The sequence below is a fragment of the Homalodisca vitripennis genome, chromosome 1 (assembly GCF_021130785.1).
Source record: "Homalodisca vitripennis isolate AUS2020 chromosome 1, UT_GWSS_2.1, whole genome shotgun sequence".
NCBI classification, from domain to species: Eukaryota; Metazoa; Arthropoda; class Insecta; order Hemiptera; family Cicadellidae; genus Homalodisca; species Homalodisca vitripennis.
In genome coordinates, this window is record NC_060207.1 from 182718186 (window position 1) to 182735680 (window position 17495).

Sequence of the window (17495 nt, forward strand, 5' to 3'; positions counted from 1 at the left end):
AATGCCACAAACCGCATCTCAAGGGAATTATTCTATCAGAAAATAGAGCATTTTTAGTATTGAAAATTTACTGATGTTCAACAATGTAATTTTAACATGGTTCTTGCCACAAAATGTGTTACACTAATTTTTTAGCATTTTTTTAAATGTTCAATTAAATAAAACAAAAATTTCATTTTAAGCTGGTTCTATTAGCACAAATTTGCCAGTTTTTATTACAGTACAATTATGGAAATACTTATGTTATTGATTTCTTATTACAAATAAAAAATAATGTATGCTGTTAGAAAAGTCTTACAACAAACGTTTTACCTGCATTTGGTGTCAAAGCAATTGTTCGAACTGTGTTCCTTCTACGGTTTGACAATGAGCCAATCTTGTGTAAAATGATTCGACAGAGTTGCCTAACATTTCTTCAGTTATCAAAGCAATCTCCTCTATAATCCTGTTTCTTAGGTCTTCCAAATTATGAGGCTTTCTTCTATGAACATTGGATTTTAAATGACCCCATAGGAAATAATCGATTGGTGACAAATCCGGAGATCTTGGAGGCCATTCGATTTCTCCTCTTCGGCCAATCCATTTATGAGGAAACCTTAAATCCAAATACTCTCTTACCTGTCTCCCATAATGGGGTGGAGCACCATCCTGCTGAAACCATACATTATCAAAGTATTCTCCTGATGCAATTTGAATAGCTGGGATTATTTCATTTTGGAGCATATTGTAGTAAAGTTCGGCATTTAAATTTCCATTGATGAAAAAGGGTCCAACAATTTTGTTACCTAAAATTCCACACCATACGTTCAGTTTTTGTGGTTGCTGTGAATGGGACTCAGTAATCCAATGTGGGTTTTCACTAGCCCAGTAGTAACGGCAATTGTGCCTGTTAACATTGCCATTTAGGAAAAAAGTTGCCTCATCAGAAAATAGTATGTTGGTCAGAAAATCTCTATTGTCATCACATTTGCGCATCACAAGTTCACAAAACTCAACTCTTCTGTCGTAATCATCCTCTCTTAACTGTTGGACTAAATGAACTTTAAATGGTTTGTATTTATTAATTTTCAAAATCTTACTCACAGACATAGGGTGCATATCATGTTGCTGTGCAGCTTTTCTGAGCGATGTATGTGGGTCTTCAATAAATGTTTGCAAAACATCTAGTGCATGTTCTTCATCTGTTGCAGATTGTATCCTACCCGACTTTGGCCGATTACGTACACTCCCTGTCATTTCAAAACGCTCAATAGTTTTTGATATTGTTGAAACACTTATGGGATTCCTTTCTGGGAAAGTGTCATTAAACAAATTACAAACTTCCCGATAAGATCTTTGACGATCGCCATATCCTCGCATCATCAACAGAGTAATTCGTTCTCTTTCAGACAATTCCATTAAAATGCCAAATAAAAACTGAACTACTGTAATTAGATAACTTGTTGACAGCAATGCTTCAGAGACACTGATTAACTCGACAGGAATGATATGACCTTTGTCCATTTGTAATTCCCAAGCTTAGACCTATCTAGTGAAAGCTCCATGCTCAACAAACTGAAACCTGTAGACCAGATGATTAATAACACAATAATGTTTCTCATAGGCTAGTGACCTTTGTCTCTTTAAACCTTCCTGCTGACTGGAAAACACCAAGTACAGATTCATAAGTAATCAGAGAAAGTGACTCATAAGTTTTATTCATTGTAATAAAAACTGGTAAATTTGTACTAATGAAACCAGCTTAAAAATAAATTGTTTATTTTATTTTAATTGAACATTTAAAAAATGCTAAAAAATTAGTGTAACACATTTTGTGGCAAGAACCATGTTAAAATTACATTGTTGAACATCAGTAAATTTTCAATACTAAAAATGCTCTATTTTCTGATAGAATAATTCCTTTGAGATGCGGTTTGTGGCATTCAATTCAGTAAGCTATTACCTTTAAAATTATGTATCACAAGGTATAGGCTTCCATTAAGAATATTCACGATACCCTCGGCAGGACGTCCCCCGTTGGTGTGACATAACAAAACATTGTTCCAAAAAGTAGATGCCCAATCTCTATCACGATTGTAAGAGGTTTCAAATTTATATTTAAATTATTAAAGGATATATTTGGGTGTTTCCAGACATAATATACACCCTGTATATATATATATATATAGAACTGTTATTATTATTACATTAACTGTCTACGCCCAAGTCAAACTAAGTCTACACTACCTGACAATCTCATCCATAGTTGGGGCCTCAAAGAATGTGGGATCCCCTCACGAACCATAGCTCTCAGTTTGTCCGTGCGAGGAAGTCGACGTTCAACGTTGTCCCAGGAGAGGTCACTTGACTCTTTGTTGTGGCTGAACTCGAGGTGTGCCAACCATTTCAGCCTTTATAAAAACACCACGTAAATGTTTGTTTTTAAATTGTAGCAAATGAGTAATAATAAACCATTTAACACTTGGAATAAAATTCCAAATGTTAAATGGATGTTGTTGTGGAATGTGTGTTGGATTTTTTTTATTCCAAGTGTTAAATGGTTTATTATTATAAGTGTCCACTAACAAAAGAATGACTGATGACCATTTGTAGAGTCAACGATTAAACTAGGCCCAGCTGACAGCAAAACATACCTGTGTTGCGTATCTTCCAAAAATGGCACTCCAAGCAACTTATTTGAGTTTTGTTCAGGACCATCTTCTTCTTCAACACGAAAGCCGAATTCATCAAACCTGGTAAATGTAGGACTCGTTTTAATAAAATGTAATATACACAACCTTCTGCAGAAAAACCAACAATCTAACTAGTTAGAACAAAACCCGTAGCTGAGCATATTGCATAGGTGGTAGTGGTCTTATAATGGGTTAAATAATGAAAAACCAACAATTTAACTAGTTAGAACAAACCCGTAGCTGAGCATAGGTGGTAGTGGTCTTATAATGGGTTAAATAATGAAAAACCAACAATCTAACTAGTTAGAACAAACCCGTAGCTGAGCATATTGCATAGGTGGTAGTGGTCTTATAATGGGTTAAATAATGAAAAAGAACAGACATCTGAAAAGGATAGTACGATTTCGGACATTTGCCATTGTTATGTTATATAAGTTTAACACTATGTTTTAATAATTGTATTCTACTCTCTCAAACAATAAAAAACTTTAAACAACAAATCGTGATATATGAAAATATTTATTTTGTAAATGTCTCTAAAGCCAATCTGTGTTTTTTAATCCATTAAGAATTGATTTGTTTCGCCGCACATGTCCCAGCGAGCGGGAACTAATTTGTACGTCGGCAGCAGAACAGTAATGGCATGCCCTATTGTACCGCCAGGTGCTTATACTCAACTTACTTGTAAATTGAACAGCAAATAATACACTCAACCGATACCGTAAAATGCTAAACTAGTTGCTGTGGAAAACAATGCATTAGTAGCGCTACAAGGCAGTGAGTGACTTCAGCTGGTTCTACATACAGTTGTGATCTACAGAATATTTACAAACGTGTTTGAGAAAACTAAAGCTCAAGACTTCTGTTAAAAACATTCAGTAGACTAGTAATGAGTCTGTAACTATTAGGAGATACAATTAAAAGTAAATCGCTTCTGTGACCTGGGTTCGTAACTGTGCCACTTGGCCCAGCTGAGACATTTTGTTGGTAATCCACAATGAATTAAAAATGTGTAAGACAATTTTCTCAAAATTATAAAGAATACACAATATTTTATTAAAATTTACCAGCATAGTAAGCTAAAATATAATTATACAACACACTAATATAACACTATAATCAGCACCATTCTAGTGCTCTAAAAATTAAAGAAGAGGCAATTAGGGTATAGGACAGATTTTAATTTGAAATAGTTGTACCAACTTTAGATCAAAACTCCATAAAGTTATCACAGCAAAACTACATTTCGGAAAACATTCCTTGATACATTTAAATTGTATAAAACATTTTAGTGTGCATAAAAACTAACATTAAACACCATTTTATGAAAAAAAAAAATTGTGGACAATATTAAGGATACAAAACTTTTCATAGTTGTGTCTTATGGTATGGTAAATAGAATTTATTTTAACAATTTACCGATAATCAGGCTGAGAGTTTGGGTCGTCAGGCAGCTGCCCCAGTTTGCTCAGGATATCCTGAGGCCACATAGAAGGAGTTAACGCAGAAAAAGGACCTCCAGGCGTGGGGGACATTCCTTCCACTGCCAAACCCATTCCTTCCGTTCCCTCCAGATCTGTCCGGTTGGTCTCCTCATCGTCAGAAACTGCGGTCTCTACTTTATCCTGTTGACATAAATAGACTGCCTTTGTACTCACAGGAATGTTAACTTAAAATGAGCAACTGTTTTTCTGGAATGTAGGCATTATGTAATAAGTAATTAATTCTCATGCTCATGCCAAGTCTTTGAGAATTTTTATAGTGTATCCAAAATAAAATTACCTGACAAACACAAAATAACTAATAATTGTGGAGGAAATGTGCTAGGAAATTTTTAAAAAATCAATTAAACAGTTGGAATCACTCTTCACCACAGTTTACAGAAATAATATTCAAGGATATGTAAATAAGTAATTTTTTATAAAGTAGAAAATGGAATAATCTTGATCTTCAAAAATTGATTAGAAGAATGGAAACTTGAGCAATACAGACGACCAAATCTAAACACATTCTGTCCCTCTAATCTCCAGTGATTGATTAAATTATGTGTAGTCAAGTACGTCCATTAAGCAAATTTAAAAATTAACAATATGATACTCTTTGTTCTCTTCTCGTATTTTTGGTAACAGGGTTAAAAACTAAACAGAGGATTTGAATTAGCTGAGTGACAAACATAGTGATCAAGTTTTATTCACTCTTTATTCATTTAAAGGCTACAGAACTAAGATGATTGAAACCATTATACATATTGCATTAATGTGTAAGTAGTGAAAACAGTAACAATTGTATTAGTCATGTAATTGTTGTAGGTAATGTAGGTTCAGTTATTTTATGTAGGTAATGACAGTAAATTCATCTACTTGTACATAAACTGCTGTCACTAATTTAAAACCTGTTGGACTTTGAAATATTCACAAAGGAATGAAATTTACAAAACTACATCATCAATCAAATCAAATCAAAAATTCTTTATTTCTAATTTCATGGAGAAATACAATGGCGTCATGGCAGTAAAGTCATATTTTATATAAATATACAAAAGTGGTTTTTAATTGTACAAATTTTGATGTTGTTGTTTTAAGTCAGTGAATTCTTTGATCGAGTAAAAAGACCACTCCAGGAGCCATTCTTGAAGTTTCCTCTTAAAATGTTTTTGTCTGGAGATCTTCTTCAGGTAGTCAGGAAGGCAGTTAAACAAGCTAAATGGTCCCATGTAGCTTGGCTTCTCTTCATATAGGCTGAGACGGTGGTTCGGCAAAATGAAATTGTTTCCATGCCTGGTGTTGTAATAATGGAGCTGTCCTGTTCTTGTTAGATTTTGATTAGTAGTGTAAAGAATAACTTCCTGGATGTAGAGGGATACTCATGTGAGTATCTTTAGTTCTTTAAATGTACTTCTGCAGGAGTCAAGTGGATTGAGGTTGGCTAAGATCCTAATCGCTTTTTTTTAATTACCAGGATACGTTGCACATTTTTTGCTGAGGAGTTGCCCCAGACTGTTATGCCATATCGAAGATGAGCCTCAAAAAGTGCAAAATAGGCAATTCTAGTTATTTCCTGAGTATTGGTAGCCTTTAGTCTTTTAAGGACATAGATGCAGGAGTTAAGTTTTGAACAAATTTGATCAATATGTGGTGTCCAGGTGAGTTTGTCATCAATAGTTACTCCCAAGTATTTAGCTTTATTATCTAGGTCAACTTCTGGGAGTCCTGTCAATTCAACTGTTCTTCTTCCAAAGTTTAGTTGTTGAGTCTTATGGTCGTTTAATACTAAGTCATTCTAATTACAATATTGTTTTGCTGTATTTAGAGCGATAAAGGATGCTATTTCTAGTTCTTGTACTTGTTTATTTGCTGTGAGGAGGACAGTATCATCAGCATACATGAGTACCTGGCTAAGCTCTTGGAGATAGTTTGGGAGATCGTTGGTTAGCAGAATAAAAAGTACTGGTCCCAAGACAGATCCTTGAGGGACGCCTCTACTTAGAGGGAGTGGTGTTGATGTTACACGATATGAGGTGTTGTTTTTGGTATATGATATTTCTACCATTTGTGTTCTTCCCTCCAGGTAGCTTGTAAACCAACTGGCTGCATTTCCTCTGACTAAATATTCTATATGTATATGTCCAGTAACTGTACAAGTGACATCTTATTGATAGCTGAATTCATCCCAGACTGTGTACAATGTACTGAAGCTACTGCGGCTAATATTCTGTTGTATAAACATACATATACTGTGACATACCTGTACTACTGGTACTCTCAAGATCAGCACTGAAGTACCTGACCTTTTTTTGGACAGTATTCTGAGATCTAAAATTTACTGATAATATTTTCTGATAATTAAACTAACAATATTACTCTTTGGGTTATAAAATTCAGGTTTATTAATTCTATCAGTTGGATTTTTGTTGATTTATAAAAAAAAGTGAAGGTCTTTTATTATTATTATCACTATACAAAATTGGGATAAAACAGCATCTATAAATAGTGAGAAATGTTATATTGCCGTGGAATTCATGAAAATGTAGATTTATATAAAACAATTGACATTATATATTATATCTACAACAAAGCCCATATCAACAAGGTAAGATGTAAAACACATTCAAAATGATTTTCCCATTACTTAAGTAAAATATATAGACATAATATTTATTCTAACTTAATATCTAGATATAAAGAAAGGAAAAGTCCTCACTCACTCACTCATTCACTCATCACTAATCCTCTAACTTTTAGATATCTCAAAAGTTTTAAATATCCATAGCAGTTGAAATGGGTTGCCACCCATAGAAGAACTTTAAACTATTTTTTAAACAATAACAGACCAATAAATGGAATTTTCATGAAGATAAATCACCCATTGGAATTGAAATGAAGTTGCAGTAGAAGAACTGTATGTTTATTCTTCCAACTTCCCAATCTCCTGGGAAGGTCAAATTTGGTGTATACATACTTCATGACTCACAAAAAACAAAAACAATATCATTTTCATAAAAATCAACCATGCATAGGAGTTGAAATATAGTTGCAACTTTACAAGAACTATTATTATTATTTTTCTAACTTCCTGATGTCCTAGAGAGGTTAAATTTGACAAACGTGTTTATTACGCTAACAGATTATCAACACCCAGGAATACCTTAGACTGAAAGTACATTGTAATGGCCAGAAGTATTTACTTTTTGACTGAAATAGACTCTTCCAACAAACATAATATGTATATACTTTCTTGATCTGGCCAACAAAGCAAAAGCCACTATGGTACTGGAAATATCTTAGACTGGAAGTAGATTATTATGAAAGCAAGTAGATGCTTTTTGACCAAAGTAGACTTTTCAGAACAACATACTGTATGTATATACGCTCTTGATCAGGACAAGATGGCAAACACTACTATATTCTTTGTTTGAAGTTTGTTTTTGACTATGGAAGAATTGTGAAGGAAACAGGATTTTTCCGGAAAGTTTGTCATCTTTCAGTAATATAATACAATTACGGTATTGTATGTATTATATCAGTGAACGATGGCAAATGTGCGGAAAAATCCTTGTTTCCTTCACTACTAAGTTGTCTTAGCAAAATCTACTATACAAAAACACCTTAGACCAATAGACGCTACTTGACTGCCATTGGTTTTTCATATTTACATATATATATATATATATATATATATATATATATATATATTATTGATTGTAACAACAGGGCAAAGTCTGCTATGATGTCTGAAATATAATTCATTTGAACCAGAAGTGTCATTATACAGACCAAAACCTGAAATAAGAGCCAGTCGCAATTTTGTTTAACTTTTGAACTTCTTGACCATTAACATTGATATAATATGGACTATATATCTACTTCTGATTCAAAATTATTAGAAAGCTCTAGCATATTACATTATCCCACTGGCCTAAAATAATTCAGTTGTTACTGAAATTGTTGCAGCTATTGAAATATTATTGAATATTACAGAGACATTTGTATATTTCAATGGTATTTATAACACTTGTTAACTCTCCAACTTCGTGGCCCCAAAATATTGCTCTAACTTAAATCAGTTAGATTGGTAGACTGGAATATCTTCCAATGATCGTCACTAATTTTCCAGAGTAATTATTATGCCATTTAAAAAGGATGTGTCTAGGACATACCTATTATTCAATAAGAAATCACGTGCTAAGTTGCAGTTACTGCTAGTTTATTTATACATTCTTTTAATGTTTCTGGCTATTTTTAATTTGTGTTTTATTAGTAAATACATACATGTTAAACTTAATTATCATAATACATTTCATTTATGTAATGAGGAAGAAGTACAGTACACTAGATCACATGTTGTGTAATAGGTTTCGCTGAGGTTGTATTAAAATTTCAAGGCTATGTCTTATTTCATTCTTAACCCTAGAATGGTAACGCGTAGTCTCTCAGACGACGCAAGCTACAAAAACAGGTCCAGGTGGAAGGTACATGACGTGACCGACCCCCTACCACCAATACCTTCCCCCTGCCAGCTAAGGTCAATGCTGGATAGTGTTCCATTTTGTTTCATTCACTCAGTTCATTTCAGTGAGCCCATAGTCGTCTGGTAGACTACGCGTTACCGTTTATGTTACTTTTTTTTTCCTGAGTAAATAAATATATGAAAAGTTGTTTTGTGCGAATTTAGTGTTAGTCTTTGTGATAATTTTTACCGTGGATGGTCACGTAACCATGGCTGATCCACTGAACACTAGTTTTGAAATAAGAGAAATACTATCTGAACTTGAACGAAGAGATTGTGATAAACAAGAAAGTGATCATGATGATACGTTTTTTGTTGGAGAGCAAGCGGATGAGGTTTCTGAACATGATACTCTTAGTGAGGTTGATAACACCGACGATGACCCAGACTACAATCCTAACACAGAAATATCTGTTGAACTAACAACTCCGCATATTCAGGGAAGACAAAAACTGCCAAATTTATCAAGGAATCTCAAACGCAACATTGAAGATGTCGTTGGCCCAACAACATCTGAGGCTAAAAATGTTATTGAAGAAGCAGGAACAAGGAAGATTTGTGCAGTTTGCCCAGCGAAAAAAAGGAGAATGACTCGATTCCAGTGCACAAAATGTTATAAGCATATCTGCTTGGAGCACCGAGGAATGCTGTGTGTAAAGTGTTCCAATAAAGACTGAAATCAACAAAAATCAGAAAACATGACCTCTAGGATGTAAATAATGTAATTTTAAAATTAATTTAATTTAAATTTAATTTTTATAAATTTTTATTCATTTTTTCCCTAAAGTAGTCTGAGAGACTACGCGTTACCATTTATGTGTGGCAAATAGGCGTTACCATTCTAGGGTTAAGATGTTCTGCGAACAAACAGACACACGATCATACAGACAAAATACAGACATGCCCCGGAAGACAAAATAAGAAATTGTGCTAGCCTGCTGAGTTATAGGCTTCAATGACGCTGAGCCAAATCTCATGGATAGAACTTATACATCATCTTAGAACTCATTTTTGTGAACCACATGAGAATTGCATTGATTGATTAAATAATAAGGTGTAGCAAAATTTACAATTTTAAATATCTTTTATTTGTAACTTCCTAGATAGATTGTGTAAGTTACTAATATCATATAATACAGACAGTGGTCAATTCCGTTTGGTGCTCTCAAGTGTTAAACTTTTATCAACTGAAATAGAAATGGAAACCAATAAAAACAGTATGACTTTTTCAATAAGATTTCAGAACATATTTCTAGATTCTGAACAATCTGACACATACCTCTGCCCATCAGTTTGGGATGCCCCGCACTGATAGCGACGAATAAAAAATATCTCTTGAGATAGTGCCTATCATGTAACAGAATACAATTTCTACAGATTGAGATTACAGTCTGAGAGTTATCAAATATAAACTCATCTACAAAAACGATGGAGTTCCTATTCCGGATGACCAGTTGCAAGTCTGGGCTTTATACACCTTTATGGTCATAAGATATTTGACCCGGATATTTCACTAATGACTATAAAACTGATTCTTGGTTGAGTTGTTCAACATGTATAAAAGTTTGTTGTTGCTAAATGTATGAAACTGTTTTAATGTTAATTATCTGCATCGAAACAAATTAATATTTGAAGGCAGCTAACAGAATTCAACCCAATTAGTAGATATAGGTACAGGAAATCTTGTTTGCTTCATCAAATAAAAAAAAAAAACTAAGCTATTCTTAGTTTATTTTGTGGGTACTTTGGCCATTATCTGTAGGCCATTATTTTTAGAAAAGTGTTTCTTACAGGGTACCTAAAAATACTACATTATTAGAAAGAATAGACTTTATTTGACTTAAAGTGAAAATTACATATCATTATGACGATCGGTTATTGTTTCCGCATCCCAAAAGAAACCAATTTTGATGAGAAGGAGGCCACTCTGTCCCAAACAGGCAGAAAACAAGAACCAATAATCATAATTTAATTTTCACAGTAAGTAAAATAAAGTCTGTTTTCTGTAACAATGCAGTTTTTTTTACATACCTGATAAGAAAAACTCTTTCAAAAATAGATCTCCTGATAATATCAAAGTACCTTTTTGTATTTCCAACCTCTTTAATCATCTCAAATTGTATTAAAACATTCATTTTCTAGTATACATGAATGGGCTGCAGTATAAGTGGCTGCTGCTACCACAATCAACTCAGCGCTATATCTGATTATCTAAACTACCAAACAATAAAAAAACAAAATGTCAAACCGAATTACATTATAGTTTTATATACAATTACAGTTTAGCTATGTTTTTATATTAAAAAAATAATTTAATGGTAAGTAAAAAAACTATCTATAGATGTACATTTATTAAATGTAATAAAGAATGATGTGTAAAACTTACTTCAAGTGCTATTTAAACATGTTATAGCTTGTACACCAATAACGCATATTAATCGCTGTTGTACTTATGGCCATTACTCAAATACCATACAAATAATGTTACTTTGCATTAATGGGGAGACTTTAATAATAATAAGTGGCCTACACCTGTTATTCAATTGTTATTATCGAACGATTTGTTATATTACCCATCTTCGATATTTATATAATAATCATAACACGCTCCAAGAACTAACACACGTTAACAACAAGAATAATACATTACTAACTTTAATTAAATAAATTTAACAATAGCATAAAAATTAATAAAACCAACTTTATTCTAGACCTAACTGCCAGAAAAACTACAATATTTGCAGTTTGGCTGGATAGCAATAAACAGCCATTTGTATGAAACAAAATTAAGGATACTCCCTATGTGATATTACCAGGAGCCAAATCTAAATCTTGAAGCCACTTAAACAAATCTCTTCGCTTTTAAAAGATATCTCATATAATTTCTTCAAATTAATCACCATTTTCAAGTTCTCAAAACATTACTTATTTCATGTTGTTACTTTTAACATTAAAAATAATTGTAATTAATAAGTTGAAAGTATATTATATGTTAAATAAATTGTTATATTGAATTATTCATTGGATAAAATAAATCGAAATATCCAATAAAAATGACTGAATAATGAGTTTAGTACAGGCTGCTTATTAAAGTCTACCAGAATAAATTATAACAATATTAATAGGCTACATTAAAAGAGCTGGCAATAATTAATTGTAAATAACTGTAATTAGAATGTTTTTGTATTCACTAGTTTAAGTATTCCTAATCAATAGTTTGATTTTTTGACTGGATTTTTGTCGTGGCCACTTATTATACTGGCCCATCAGTAGTAAGAAAATTTAATTTGATAAATTACAGAAATACAACTCGTAATTTTATCATCAAATAAAAAAATCCTGTCCACCACACTTAAATTAATTTTGAGATCAAGTTGAGTTAGAAGAGTTCTGTAAATTATGATTATTGTATATACAGACCATTGAAAATATTATAAGAGAAGTTAACAAGACTAAATATGATACAAAATAACTAGCACAGACTATAAAAATGAATAAAATAAAATCTTACTAGATCATCCATAATGTAACAAGCTTTAGTAGTTTTAAAATGTGTTATAATCCTTCTCAAGCACAATAACAGGACAAACTAAAAGATTAAATTTTAACCTGTTTAATAATAATAAAAGGCAGGTCCTGACTTGTTCAAATAAAACCAGTTTGAAGTTTTCTGGGACATGATTTTATCAGCATCATAAAAGGTACTGTAGTGCAAAATCCACTTACATTGTAATTTTCCTTGCCAGCATAACCTTCATGAGCTCTTGATCCAAAAAGAGATTTTGCTACATCCATGTTACTCAATTAAGTTTTAAAAACTTTCAAAATCTATTAAATTACCATAAATATGTGTTGTTCTATTATAAGGCAGCTATTACGAATATGATCATGTCTGTGCAAGTTGTTTCAAGTTTTAAAAACATTTAAGCTTTTTCAACACCTATTAACACCATTTGTCTACAAAATTCAGTTATGCATAAGGCAGAATATTCAACTGATTTCAGAGATTATTGTAACAATGATTATTGATAGGTAACAGATTTTGATGATTACTAAAAGGTATTCCACACACACACAATACAAAATTGAATAATTATTAAAAGTCTTGTTTAACCCTGACAAAGTAACATGGGGTGTATTTTGACAGATGTTTAGATAGCAGACGACATGGTATTACTTCAATTGACAGATTGTCAGATTCCACGTCTGTTCCATATTCCTTGCTCTATTTATCAACAGCTGGATGGGGGAGGGTAAGTTTTTTAACATGTGAGTTTCAACAGCCAGACAGCCCCCGTTACTAGATTAGCCACCAACTAACCATCACTCACTGAATCCATCCAAGTACCGTTAGTGATTGAGAATATTATCAACTAAAATAAGAATAAATCATAAGACCTGATGGGGTTATACATTTTCTGACCGTTTTTTGAGAAAAATTCCTTTTCTATTTATTCCACTGCGCCCTTTCTATAAACATTAATTACTAGAATTATGCTAACCCTGGAAAGAATTAATAACTGCTAAAAAGCAGTTCTAGAAGGTAATGTGTCTGAGTAATTCCATATAACATATATGATAATTTGAAAACGTACTAGCAAACTTTATATTATTAAAAGTCAACAATTATTTTTTAAATCAAAACAAAGCTAGGTTGTGCAAAAAATATTATATAGAATATCCAAATATTCTTGGTTTAAAAATATAAAATTTGGAATACGGGAAATAGTCACAAGCTGCAAAATAAGATTTTGACATGGCAAAATTAATAGTAATTTATTTACAATACGCCAGTTATTTAAACCTTTATTTTCTGAAGTTCTTTTAGTACAAAGAACCTTAAAATACATTTTAACTGCCCGAAATAGAAACATACCAAAAACCAATGTTTTAAAATTACCAGTAAAATACTATGATTTAAAGATCAAAATTTAATTAAAATATTACAGCCAGACAATATTGTGAAAATTTCAAAGAATTCAATAATTTTTAAACCTTGTTAAGAAATAAATTTTTAATAGAATAAGCCATTAAAGTACAACGTGAACACCTATCATTCATGGTCACTGGTAGAGGATTTTTCAACCGTAGTCCTCCTTTACAAATAGAAATGTCTGAAGGACCCTATGCAAGAAGTTTTGTTTAACCAGACAAATAATCCTATATTCCTAAAATCCTAGTTTAAAGTAAATAACCTTTCACTGCAATACAAATTGAAGGTTATAACATACATTAACCTACTAACAGTTTTAGTATGTTATACTTTTAATATGATTAATTAACCAACTACTCATCTTTATAACTTAACTTAACTAACTCATCGTTAATTCTTTTAATAATATAAGGACAGCCATAGTTTTAAATTTATAGTACAATGAGGCAGCACGAGTCACCCCAATTTCTGTTGTCCATACATTGTACTAAAACAACGAAAATAAAATATTGGAAGTATAAGTAGGCGGGTGCTGCGCGCCATTGGGAGCAAAACTAGATTACAGATTGCAAATACATGAATTCTCCACTCTAAGACGTAGCTTAACTTCTGAACCTATCGCCTCTATTAGTGAGAAGGATTTGGAATAAATTGTACATGTTACTATTGACAAGTAGACTTGCCTGATATCCTTAGTTTAATTGCTCTGTAAATCCCTTCTTTCATCTACAAACAGGACCTGTTCCACCGCCATTAATGTACTAGTAATTATATCTTCCACAATTCAGTACATTTGACTCTATACATTATATGGATCCATCGAACCGGTTATCACGTTTCCAATGAAAACGACTCCTTTCAAGATAGCGTATCTGCGCTGTAGAAGCTTGTCACGTAGTATCATTTATTACTATTGTACTAGTAGTATATCTTAATTGATATGTAATACTCATTCCTTGTTATTTTGTTTCAAATGAATATTTTGTGTTATTATTATTTCGCCTGATTTTATTAGATGTATTGCTTGAAGATTTGTCATTGTAACAGCACAAAAATAGTTCGATGGTATTTGATATAGTGTTGTTATTTCTTTGTTTAAAGGTTATTTTTGACGATGGAAGGATTGTGAAGGAAACAGGATTTTTCGGACATTTGCCATCGTTCAGTGAAACAAGAAAACAGTAACACTACGTTTCGAGATCTGCAATCTGATCTCTTCTTCAGGTAAAGAACTAACCTAATACATAATTACAAACTAGGTTAAAATAAACAAATCTTACTAAAGCGTTGTGGCACGCCTAAGTCAGGAATCACAACCTACATGTTGTTGTCAACTTCACTAACACTAAAGACATGCACTTAATACAAAACTATACAAAACACTAATCATTAAAACTAAACTACGGAATACAGGTCACAATACGTCTTCACTCGTCTACTAACCACCTACGACTGCCTAAGTGTCAGTGAAGTTGACAACAACATGTAGGTTGTGATTCCTGACTTAGGCGTGCCACAACGCTTTAGTAAGATTTGTTTATTTTAACCTAGTTTGTAATTATGTATTAGGTTAGTTCTTTACCTGAAGAAGAGATCAGATTGCAGATCTCGAAACGTAGTGTTACTGTTTTCTTGTTTCACTGAACGATGGTTGTTATTTCGCTGTACTGACTACAAACTGTTTTTGCTATGGCGTGGCCATGGTCACATACTATCTGCTTGATTTATATGTTATCTGCAGAACAGATGGATGAAATCTAGAAATATATATTTTTACGGCAAAAGCTGATAATGTTTGTTTATTGCAAAAAATGCTCGACGGATGAGTAATGTTCTATACATGTAAAACTGGCAACAGTGTTGGTCGCGGAGAGCAGAAGGGTGGTTCGTACGCACCACCATATTATACTATTTTCGTGCGGTGTACTTTAGTAGTACTTAACATTTGATAGTGCTATAATGGTTTTCAGAATTGTAAAATTTGTGTTTTGGCATAAAATAAAAATAATTAGAACTGAAAAGGATTTGGTTGTGTGTTCTGTGAATAAGTTTATTCCAAATTCATCAAATAAGAGCCATATTGAGTTTTGTCCTATAAAACTATGTATTCCAGACTGTTGTATTAAGTAAGGGAGAACAATATTTTGACCTGTATTAAGGGTCTAAAATTTATTTCAAACCGATCTTTTAAAATAAAATACAAAGATGTTCTTACTCAGCTACATTTAATAGAAACCAGAATTCCTCAAAGAAGTGTACTTGGTCCATTTTGATACTTACTGTATATTGATATATCGCTGACCTCCCAGAAAATGTGCATACTCAAATTACAACTTTCGCAGACGTTACTTCAGTTTTGTCAGTCCATAAAGATTGTGTTCAAGCATCTCATTACTTACAACAGAGCTTGGATGCAATTAATAATTTGTTTAAGACATGGATAATCAGAATTAACGAAAATAAATCAGTTCAAATTAAATCAAAATTATTGTCTTCCAGTTAAATTGAATGATTTTTATTTACCCCCAGTAAATTATCTAGCCATGCGCTTAAACAGAAGACATGGAAATCCCACATTTGGATAAAGATACGTTAGCTAAATTTAAAAACAAATAAAATGAATTGGATACTCGGATCAAAATACAAACTCAGATTGAAGAACAGGCCGCAAGATACTATTTTTAAAACTGTATGGACATATGGTGTGCAGTTATAGTGCACAGCAAGCAAATCAAATCTGGAGATACTTCAACTATATCAATCAAAGTTTTGAAGAAAAATTGCAAAAGCGCCTTATATGTATAAAATAAAACGTTACATCAAATTTGAACACCCAAACAGTCAAAGAAGAAATTATTAAATTCAGTCGCTATTATCTTTCAAGATTAGAAGATCACACAAACCACCTTGTGGTAAATCTACGTTAACAATGGTTAATATCTAACTCAATTTGTTTCTGTATATAATATTTACTTATTGTTCCTCTCAAACTGAACAGATTGTAAATAAATAAATTAATGTCGTTAAAAAGTGTATAAATAAACTTATGAGCAATTTAAGAAAGTAAGCGTAACAAAACACTTAAACAAGTGTAAAAAGTAGTTTAACATTCATCATAATAATTGTCATACAGTGTGAACTATGACGATAAATGTATTATAGTATTTAAAAGTTATTGCTTTGAGGTTATAGTAAAGACTAAAGAGTAGTGTTTTCAACCATCAGAAAAAAAGTTGGACCGATCGGCTGTCAGTAAACAGAATAAGTGAGGTGCTTGTCTTTTTTTGTATTACAGTAACAGTCTATGGTAATTTAGTGTTGTTTGAGGTTATGTTCTAGCAAAGCTAGAATATAGAAATGATTTAGCGATTATAAACGTAAAAACTATTCTTATCATTTTGAAATAGTAGGACTAGCTAAGATGGAATTTGAAAGTCCTGATGTTGAAAAAGATTTTCCTGGCTTATATGCTTCAGAATCTGGAAAGAAGAGCAATGAAAGTGATTGTAAGTGACAATTTTGAATAACAATGTTTGTAAATGCTTCCTTGTGCTTAACATTACTGTTTTTGACGTTTTGATTCGTTTTAAAGCATTTTTTACATATTTTGAAAATCACATTCTGACCCAGTGCAACAAAGTCAAGGAGGCTTCAACAGTTGTGAAGCAGGGTTGATCACAAACATTGTTATTATCCTGTAATTAACAAGTTTTCTGCATGAAATCGATCAATTTACTTTTGTTACTGTAAAATTTTATCTTATACATTTCATTGGCTGCATTATAAAAAGCGGCCACCAACACAATCGGATGATGATTATCGAATGATTCGAATCATCGATATTCATGACTATCCAAACGACTGAAAGCAAACTGTTAAAGACT

At 32.3% G+C, this 17495-nt stretch overlaps 2 protein-coding genes across 5 annotated transcripts in view; one reads left to right on the forward strand and one right to left on the reverse strand.

Moving 5' to 3' along the window:
- LOC124352860 (small G protein signaling modulator 3 homolog) overlaps positions 1-17495 on the reverse strand; it is a 74401-nt gene that overhangs the window by 49002 nt on the left and 7904 nt on the right. Inside the window, exons 1-4 of one of the 3 annotated variants that reach the window (XM_046802571.1) lie at positions 12405-12806; positions 4092-4297; positions 2634-2732; positions 2227-2390 (exon numbers count right to left, since the gene is read on the reverse strand). In XM_046802571.1, the coding sequence (XP_046658527.1) occupies positions 2227-2390; positions 2634-2732; positions 4092-4297; positions 12405-12473 (538 nt within the window). In that variant the 5' untranslated portion in view covers positions 12474-12806. Of the gene's footprint in view, positions 1-2226; positions 2391-2633; positions 2733-4091; positions 4298-12189; positions 12332-12404; positions 12807-17495 lie in introns of those variants that run through there. The other 2 variants (XM_046802573.1, XM_046802572.1) reach the window with 2 other exon arrangements.
- LOC124352862 (ralA-binding protein 1-like) overlaps positions 16890-17495 on the forward strand; it is a 29913-nt gene continuing 29307 nt past the window's right edge. For both annotated transcript variants that reach the window (XM_046802574.1, XM_046802575.1), the window contains exon 1: positions 16890-17117. In XM_046802574.1, coding sequence (XP_046658530.1) covers positions 17033-17117 — 85 coding nt within the window. In that variant the 5' untranslated portion in view covers positions 16890-17032. The remainder of the gene's footprint in view (positions 17118-17495) is intronic.